Here is a 10,000-nt window from a genome sequence, read left to right as displayed (position 1 = left end):
AAAAATACCATATCAAAAATACTATACCAAAAATACCATATCAAAAATACCATACCTAAAATACCATATCAAAAATATCATACCAAAAATACCATACCTAAAATACCATACCTAAAATACCATATCAAAAATACTATACCAAAAATACCAGACTATATCAAAAATACCAAACCCAAAATATGATATCAAAAATGCCATACCAAAAGTACCATACAAAAAATACCATATCAAAAATATATCAAAAGTACTATACCAAACAGTCCATACCAAAAATTCCATACTATACCAAAAATAACATATCAAAAATACTATACCAAAAATACCATATCAAAAATACCATACCTAAAATACCATATCAAAAATACTATACCAAAAATACCATATCAAAAATACCATATCAAAAATACTATACCATAAATACCATATCATAAATACTATACCAAAAATACCATATCAAAAATACCAGACTATATCAAAAATACCAAACCCAAAATACGATATCAAAAATACCATACCAAAAGTACCATACAAAAAATACCATATCAAAAATATATCAAAAGTACTATACCAAACATTCCATACCAAAAATTCCATACTATACCAAAAATACCATATCAAAAATACTATACCAAAAATACCATATCAAAAATACCATACATAAAATACCATATCAAAAATATCATACCAAAACCCCCATACCTAGAATACCAAAATGTTCGGTTTTCTTGAACTGACAGCTACTAAATAAGGACCTAGGTACTAAAGACAGACAGAACCCACAAAATACAAAACTTTAGGAGCAAAGAGGAAACTATAACAGGGTTTACAATGGAAGAGCACATATAACAGGATTAAACTATACAGCAGCAAAATATGATCAGGATAGAGAGAAGATGGAGGTTTGTAATACACACACACACACACACACACACACACACACACACACACACACACACACACACACACACACACAAAAGAACACAAAGAGCTGGATTTGGTACCTGCCCAAGAAGTCGTCTTTGTCTGGGTCTTCATCAAAGAGCTCAATCTCCAGATGCTGTCCGGAATGTTCATATACAATGGCCTGGAAACAAACACACACACACACACACACACACACACGCACAAACACACGCATGCACACGTATGTATGCGCACACACACACACACAAAGAATGGTATTAGTATGGATCAGAAGGAAGTGCAGAGCTTCTCACACACTACTCTGCCCACTCTGACCTCATAGGTCTCATTCCACTTGGGGTTCAGACACTCCTTGATGGTCTTGGTGTGGAAGATCTGGTTGGCCACCTGCAGGACTCCGTATGGGTCGGACTTCCCTTTGATCAGACCGGCCAGAAACCTATCCTTCCCCTCCAGGTCCTGCGCCTCCAGAAAATGGATCCTCAGAACCCCCTGGAAACACCAAGAGAAAGGAACCAGCTTCAGAATGCCCCAGATAAAGGTAGACGCATGCTTTTGTGTGTGTGTGTGTGTGTGTGTGTGTCACCTTTGGCATGGGGAACCGGAGCTGTGCCAGCTCTAAATTGCCCACTAGTGGTATGGTGACCCTGTTGGGCAACACCAGGTAGCTGTGGATGATGTCATCAATCAGGCTGTCTGAGAATCCGCTGGCAACAGGAAACATGAGCATGACATCATCACCCAAACATAACCAGGAGCGTAAGGTCTCAGTCAAAAGTGAACTTTAGACCATAACAAATCTCCATGGTAACAGCAATGACATGTGAAGCCTGTTTTAAAATCAGCACAGACATGTGTGAACTCTCCAAACTCATCAACATCAAAAGCCATAAACCCATGAGCCAGTCATATTAAAATCCTCCCACTCATCTCCAATTGGCCAAAATAACCAAAAATGTCCCATGACCATGACACATGACCAAGAGAAGGAAACGGTCAGAAGGGGAGGAGGGTGAATACTCAAATAAATCTCTCGCTCTCACAGAGATCACATGAAAAATAGGCTTTGTATGTGTGTGGGTGTGTGTTTTGTGTGTGTGTATGTGTGTTCATGTGCGTGTGCGTGCGTGTGTGTGTGTGCATGTGCATGTCCACAGTCAGCAGTGCGATTAGGTGTCTAAAACCATCAACTCACATGCTGAATCTTTGCTGGTCTGTCACTCACCATTCCTACCCACTCAAAATGACTTTTACTGCATTTAGCTAACACTTTTATCCAAACTGAACACAACTGAGGTTTAAGGGTCTTGCTCGGGGGCTCAACAGTGGAAACCTGGCCATGGTGGGACTTGAATTGGAGACCTTCTGATGACTAGTCAAATACTTATCCTTATAACCTACAATACTTCTCCCATCCACTCAAACCTCGTCATGCCACCTCCTATTGGCTGCCTGACACTGTTCATATTACCATATTACTATAAAGGAGAGACTATACAACACAATCTGACAGCTGTACCCTGGGGCTTATGTAGCTTGTACCCCAAACCCCAGCCATTAGCTGCTTTGTGTTTTAGCAGCGACCTTTGACTAGACGTCAGTGGTGTGTTAATATTCAATGAGTTGATGCGCCACTGTCTGAAGCAGCTTTGCATTTTCCCAGGATAGACCAGCTTGCCATTCATGAATTTAGTCTGTTGCATGGCAACCAGCGAGCCAGCGCTACAGAACCGCGCTGCAGTTGTTCGTCATTGTTTTACCTTACACTCAGTGGACCTTCACAATCTGTCATTTTAATGATGATATTTACAGAGGTAACACTATCTTGGCCCAGTGTATAAAAGCCCAGTGAGCAGATAAAGACCAAGCCATGAGCCAGGCTGTTCTAGGTTCTACATTTATAAAGCTCGTTTCCCATTTTTAAAAAGGAAAGGGATTAAATCACTAGGGGCTGTTTGTTCATTTTTGCCGAAGTGCTCAAGTGAAACAACACCCAGCATCTGGCCTGCCAGGATGGAGCAGGCACGTGAGCACCTGCCTGGTCTGGGCATTCTGTTTTCACCAGAGTACCTGAGCACCAGAACGCCAGAGCACCTGAGCACCAGAGCAACCTGTAAACCTGCTGGGATTGACTGGCCATTGTCTGTTATTCTATACCATTATATTGTGTTGTTTTGTATGGTATTGTGATATATTATATTGTACTATACTGTACTATATTGTAGTATATTGTATCATATTGTACTGTACTGTATTGTGTTGTATTTTATGGCATTGTATTGTTGCATTGTAGTATATTGTATTGTAGTATATTGTATTGTGTTGTATTGTACTGTATTGTGTTGTATTATATTGTACTGTATTGTAGTATATTGTATTGTGTTGTATTGTACTGTATTGTGTTGTATTGTAGTATATTATATTATATTGTAGTATATTGTATTGTGTTGTATTATGTTGTACTGTATTGTAGTATATTGTATTGTATTATATTGTAGTATATTGTATTGTGTTGTTTATACTGTATTGTGTTGTATTGTATTGTAGTATATTGTATCGTGTTGTTTATACTGTATTGTGTTGTATTGTATTGTACTGTATTGTGTTGTATTGTAGTATATTGTGTTGTATTTAGTATATTGTATTGTATTATATTGTAGTATATTGTATTGTGTTGTTTATACTGTATTGTGTTGTATTATATTGTAGTATATTGTATTGTGTTGTTTATACTGTATTGTGTTGTATTGTATTGTAGTATATTGTATTGTGTTGTTTATACTGTGTTGTGTTGTATTGTATTGTAGTATATTATATTGTATTGTAGTATATTGTATTGTGTTGTATTATGTTGTATTGTACTGTATTGTAGTATATTGTATTGTAGTATATTGTGTTGTATTGTATTTAGTATATTGTACTGTATTGTGTTGTATTATATTGTACTGTATTGTAGTATATTGTATTGTATTGTGTTGTTTATACTGTATTGTGTTGTATTGTATTGTAGTATATTGTATTGTGTTTATACTGTATTGTGTTGTATTGTATTGTAGTATATTGTAGTATATTGTATCGTGTTGTTTATACTGTATTGTGTTGTATTATAATGTATCTCATTCTACATTGCAGCACTGACCCTCGGTTCTGGCAGTGTCTGTTATGGGTATTTCTGGACTCTAACCTATTTGTTCTATCTAAATACCTTTCTGAGTAGACAACTAAAACAGTCTTCTAAGTCTGGACAGGAGTGTCACCTAAATAAATGTAAAAGAAGCTTCCCAGGAGCAGGTCCTCCCAGCTCATCCATGACCCATGTGCGCTCACCATAAGAGATTTCACTCTATCCAAACCTTCATATGCATTAAAAAATAAAAGTGCTTTATAAATGTACTGTATGTCCAAGACAAAGTTGTTGTCATCTTACTTTTTGAACACTGCAATCTGTGTGCTAACTATATCATTATCTGCGATGGACACTATGCATTACAGATCTTCAACATTCTATAGCACCCAACCATGTCCCCAACACAACCACACCCCCTAGTCAGGTCCCACCCCCAACACAACCACACCCCTAGTTCTGCCACGACCCCAACACAACCACACCCCCTAGTCAGGTTCCACCCCCAACACAACCACACCCCCCAGCCCTGCCACGCCCCAACACAACCATACTGCCTAGTCCTGCCACGCCCCAACACAACCACACCCCTTAGCCCTGCCACGCCTCAACACAACCACGCCCCCTAGTCCTACCACGCCCCAACACAACCACACCCTCTAGCCGCCACGCCCCAACACAACCATACCCCCTAGCCCTGCCACGCCCCAACACAACCACACACCCTAGCCCTGCCAAGCCCCAACACAACCACACCCCCTAGTCCTACCACGCCCCAACACAACCACACCCCCTAGCCCTGCCACGCCCCAACACAACCATACCCCCTAGCCCTGCCACACCCCGAACACAACCACACCCTAGCCCTGCCACGCCCCAACACAACCATACCCCCTAGCCCTGCCACGCCCCAACACAACCACACCCCTTAGCCCTGCCACGCCCCAACACAACCACACCCCCTAGCCCTGCCATGCCCCAACACAACCATGCCCCCGAGTCCTGCCACGCCATGTTGCCCTGGAGAGAGAGTGACAGCAGAGGTGAATGTGGCCAATAATCTGCAATAATTTCGGTTCTCTCAGCCTGGTATCCATTTGTAGGGCCAGAGTTACTAAGGTCATGTCAGGGTGTTCAGCGCTGTAATGGACCCTGAGGCTGGTTACTGTCTCATTTTCCTCAGGTGTTGTGCTGGAAATCACAGTTACTACACACATCAGTTACTATAGACAACAACCTCAGTTATTACACATCACAAGCTTAGTTGCTATACAAAAACTCAGTTACGATCCTGTTTCAGTAAACAAACAGTAAAAATGCTGCCTGCATTTATATATAAACTAAAACATCTTTGCAATTCCTGCTCTCAACAATCTCATTAAAAATCCCACTTACAGGCACTAATATAATTAGACTTCCCACCCCCAACTTCTCTGTCCTTATTTCTGGAGCCATAAAAAGAGCACATGTATTATTGTAAACGACCCAGAAGCTGCATGCCCATTGTCTGCAGGGCCACACACACCTGAGCTCTGTTATATGGGTTACAGACAACGTTATGCATGTGTACATGTGCTAAATGTACTGTGTGTGGCACTATAAAACACTTCATTTACAGCATTTATCTGACACTTGTATACAAGTCTGACTGAGTACAACTTGAGGGTTAAGGGTCTTTCTCAGGGGCCCAACAGTGGCAACAGTGGGGCTTGAACCAGCAACCTACCAATCACAAGTCAAGTACTTTAACCACTGAGCTACCACATCACGCACCTCTCACTACACATCTTACCCCTCACATCACACACCTCTCACCACACACCTTACCCCTCACATCACACACCTCTCACCACACACCTTACCCCTCACATCACACACCTCTCACCACACACCTTACCCCTCACATCACACACCTCTCACCACACACCTTACCCCTCACATCACACACCTTACACTCCACACCTCACACTACACACCTTACCCCTCACACCAAACACTTCTCACTACACACCTTATGCCTCACATCACAGACCTTACACTCCATACCTCCACTACACACCTTACCCCTCACAGCACACACCTCACTACACACACATCACACTACACATCTTACCCCTCACATCACACACCTTACACTCCACACCTCACACTACACACCTTACCCCTCACACCAAACACTTCTCACTACACACCTTATGCCTCACATCACAGACCTTACACTCCATACCTCCACTACACACCTTACCCCTCACAGCACACACCTCACTACACACACATCACACTACACATCTTACCCCTCACATCACACACCTCTCACCACACACCTTACCCCTCACATCACACACCTCTCACCACACACCTTACCCCTCACATCACACACCTCACCACACACCTTACCCCTCACATCACACACCTCTCACCACACACCTTACCCCTCACATCACACACCTTACACTCCATACCTCCACTACACACCTTACCCCTCACAGCACACACCTCACTACACACACATCACACTACACATCTTACCCCTCACATCACACACCTCTCACCACACACCTTACCCCTCACATCACACACCTCTCACCACACACCTTACCCCTCACATCACACACCTCTCACTACACACGCCTTTCACCACACACCTTACCCCTCACACCACACACCTTAAACCACACACCATTTACCTGTGCCGCTTGTTCTCATCCCTTGGGCTTTCAGCCCAGCTACAAGTTGTGGTGTGTCGTGAACTTAAAGCACTCCCCAGTAACAGATATGAGGCACAGATGATGCATGGCTGTGCTTTGGTTTGTCTCGTTGGATTATCATCTTGTTGGTTAAGGTAGGCTCTGAGTTCACTTACCTTTGTTTTAGATTCTGTGAAATTCAAAGCTTGTTGTCTAAACCTAGTTGTTAGTTGCTTGGTAGCTCACTACACTCACTACAGGTGTAGTTTTGCCCTGACCTTAGGTGCGAATTGAGGGGCGGGCTCAGCACTTATTGAACTGAGTTAAATTAGGACGACTCCAACATCTGGAGAAGGTTTGGTGGTGTTCTCAATGAGTTCATCTACATCTCACCTACAGGACTTCACAAACTCAGCTAAGTATCTTCTCATATTATCTCAATCCTTTATTTCATACATCCACAAATCAAGCATCTGAAAGGTGCTTCACAATTCCTGTCCACAAATCCCACAGATCTCCTCGACACAATCATAGACGTCGCAATCTCAGCAACCTCACTGACTCACAACGCTTCACTCCATCACATATCGTGGTGGCAGGAGGGCTCTGGAACTGCCAATCTGCTGTCCAGAAGGCTGACTTCATCTCAGCATTACCATCCCTCCACTTCCTACACTTCCTGGCTCTGACAGAAACATGGATCACCCCTGAGAATTCGGCGACTCCGGCTGCCCTGTCCTCTGCCTTTTCATCCACACATTCTCCGAGGCGTCTCAGTGACTCCGGCTGTCCTGTCCTCTGCCTTTCCATCCACACATTCTCCGAGGCGTCTTGGCAGGGGTGGTGGCACAGGTTTACTAATGCCTCCAGAGTGGCGTTTCACTCCACTTTCCTTCTCTACTCTTTCCATCTCCTCTTTTGAATTTCATGCCATTACAGTGTCTTTCTCCACCAAACTTCTTATCATTGTCATCTACTGCCCTCCAGGTTCCCTAGATCACTTCATTGATGAGCTCGACATCCTTCTGAGTCAATTCCCCATTGAAGGAAATCCACTCATTCTCTTTGGTGACTTCAACCTTCCATCAGACAAGCTACATTCCTCCCACATCTTTCCACTGCTGAAAGCATTTGACCTCACCCTCAACCACTCTCCTCCGACTCACAAAGCGGGCAACGTTCTGGTCCTGATCATCACCCGTACCACCACAACATCGGATATTGCAGTCAGCCCCCACCACTTCTTGGACCATCACTCTGTTCCCACCCCTCCAACCAACATGTATTCCCCAACATCCAACTCTCTGACTTCTTTTTCTCCTCTCTCCACAGATGAAATTCTTCAACTCCTGACTTCCAGCAATCTGACTGTCTGCTGGATCCAATTCCTTCTGCTCTGTTCCAGACAATCGCAAGAGATCTGCTTCCTTTCATCTCTGTCATCAACAACTCCTTATCTTCTGGATACGTGCCTACTGCATTCAAAACCATCAGGGTGGTACCAATCCTCAAGAAGACCACACTTGACAGTCCCAGCGTTACCAACTACAGACCGGTATCACTTCTCTCTTTCCTCTCAAAAGCCCTTGAACGAGCAGTTTATAATCAATTGTCTCTGTTGCTCACCCAGAACCAGCTGCTTGATCCCAATCAGTCTGGCTACAAACCGGCACATTCTACAGAAACAGCCCTCATAGCGGTGACTGAGAAACTTCATGCCACTAAAGCTGCCAAACAGTCATCTGTTTTGATTCTTATAGACCTTTCAGCAGCCTTTGACACAGTGAACCACAACATTCTTCTCTCTTCAGGCTTGGTGTGACTGGATCTGCTTGGAGATGGTTTCAGTCCTATCTGGATGGACAGTCCTATCAGGTGACATGGAGAAGATCCAAACCGTGTGACTCTCCACTGGTGTTCCACAAGGCTCAGTATTGAGCCCTCTTCTCTTTGCATACTCGTTCTCTTGGTGATGTAATATCTTCTCATGGTTTCTCCTACCACTGCTTTGTCTATGACGCTCAATTATTTCTTTGTTTTCCACCCTCTGACATGCAGGTCTTCAGACGTATCTTGGCATGCTTGACTGACATCGGGTCATGGATGACAGCCCACCACTTGAAGCTCAACCCCAGTAAAACTGAGCTTCTGTTCATCTCAGGTACTCCCAACCCTCACCATGACCTCACTGTTTCCTTTGAGAACTCCCTGGTAGCACCATCTGAAGCTGCCCGTAGCCTGGGCGTAACTTTGGACAACCAGTTGTTGTTCTCAACTCATGTTTCTAATCTAATCCGGTCTTGCAGATTCCTGCTTTGCAACATACGAAGGATTCGACGCTTTCTTTCACAGGAAGCTACCCAGGTGCTTATGCAGTCTCTTGTGATCTCAAAGCTAGACTACTGCAACTCGCTACTTGCTGGTCTTCCTCTAAGAGCAATCAAACCTCTACAACATGTTTAGAATGCAGCAGCACGACTGGTCTTCAATCTTCCGAAGTTCACACATGTTACTCCACTGCTGTGCTCCCTTCATTGGCTCCCTGTAGCTGCATGCATCAGATTCAAAACCTTGATGCTTGCCTACAAAGCCAAAAATGGACCAGCCCCTTCATACATGAGGTCAATGGTCAAAGCCTGATCCGTACCTCGAGTACGGCTCGGCTTGAAATGCCATGCTTCAGGCCTCATGGACGACAAGCATGGAGACTATTTTCTGTCCTGGCTCCAAGATGGTGGAATGAACTCCCACTTGCTCTCCGGACAGCAGAGTCCCTTAAGTCTTCAAACGCAGACTGAAGAACCATCTATTTGCAGAATATTTAAAGGACAACTGACACTGCTCCCTTATTGAATTACTAATTTAGTACTTATTGTAGGGCACTGTTTACGTTTTTTAACAAACTCTAGCACTTATTGTTTATAGCACTTATCATTGTTTAAGATAGACCTGATGTATTTTGCACTTCTAGGTATCAGCATTCATCCCTGTATTCTACAGTATTCTAGTTCATTGGTATGTTGAACTCTAACCTACTGTACTGTACTTGGATGTATTCTATGAGGAAATGACAAAGCGCTTTTGTAAGTCGCTCTCTATAAGAGCATCTGCTAAATGCCATAAATGTAGATGTAATTAAATGAAATCTGTTTATTTGAACTGAATGGCAAAAATATTAAATGTGATACAAGGGCACAACACACATTGATTAATCAAATTACAAACAGCTGACTTACTTAAGGCCTGGAATGTCCAAGATGTTAGA

The 10,000-nt window shown here is 43.2% G+C and overlaps 1 protein-coding gene across 11 annotated transcripts in view; it reads right to left on the bottom strand.

Moving 5' to 3' along the window:
- Positions 1 to 10,000, bottom strand: part of esyt2b (extended synaptotagmin-like protein 2b) — a 44,407-nt gene that overhangs the window by 11,905 nt on the left and 22,502 nt on the right. For all 11 annotated transcript variants that reach the window (XM_081695299.1, XM_081695297.1, XM_081695293.1 and 8 more), the window contains 4 exons: positions 9,972 to 10,000; positions 1,511 to 1,631; positions 1,240 to 1,416; positions 1,002 to 1,084 (listed from right to left, as the gene is read on the bottom strand). The exon at positions 9,972 to 10,000 is cut by the window's right edge and continues 27 nt beyond it. In XM_081695299.1, coding sequence (XP_081551425.1) covers positions 1,002 to 1,084; positions 1,240 to 1,416; positions 1,511 to 1,631; positions 9,972 to 10,000 — 410 coding nt within the window. The remainder of the gene's footprint in view (positions 1 to 1,001; positions 1,085 to 1,239; positions 1,417 to 1,510; positions 1,632 to 9,971) is intronic.

Source organism: Electrophorus electricus, chromosome 13, assembly GCF_041902795.1.
Source record: "Electrophorus electricus isolate QZ-2024a chromosome 13, ASM4190279v1, whole genome shotgun sequence".
Lineage (NCBI taxonomy): Eukaryota > Metazoa > Chordata > Actinopteri > Gymnotiformes > Gymnotidae > Electrophorus > Electrophorus electricus.
The sequence above is the reverse complement of the archived record's forward strand: the minus strand, read 5'-3'. Positions and strand labels throughout refer to the sequence as shown.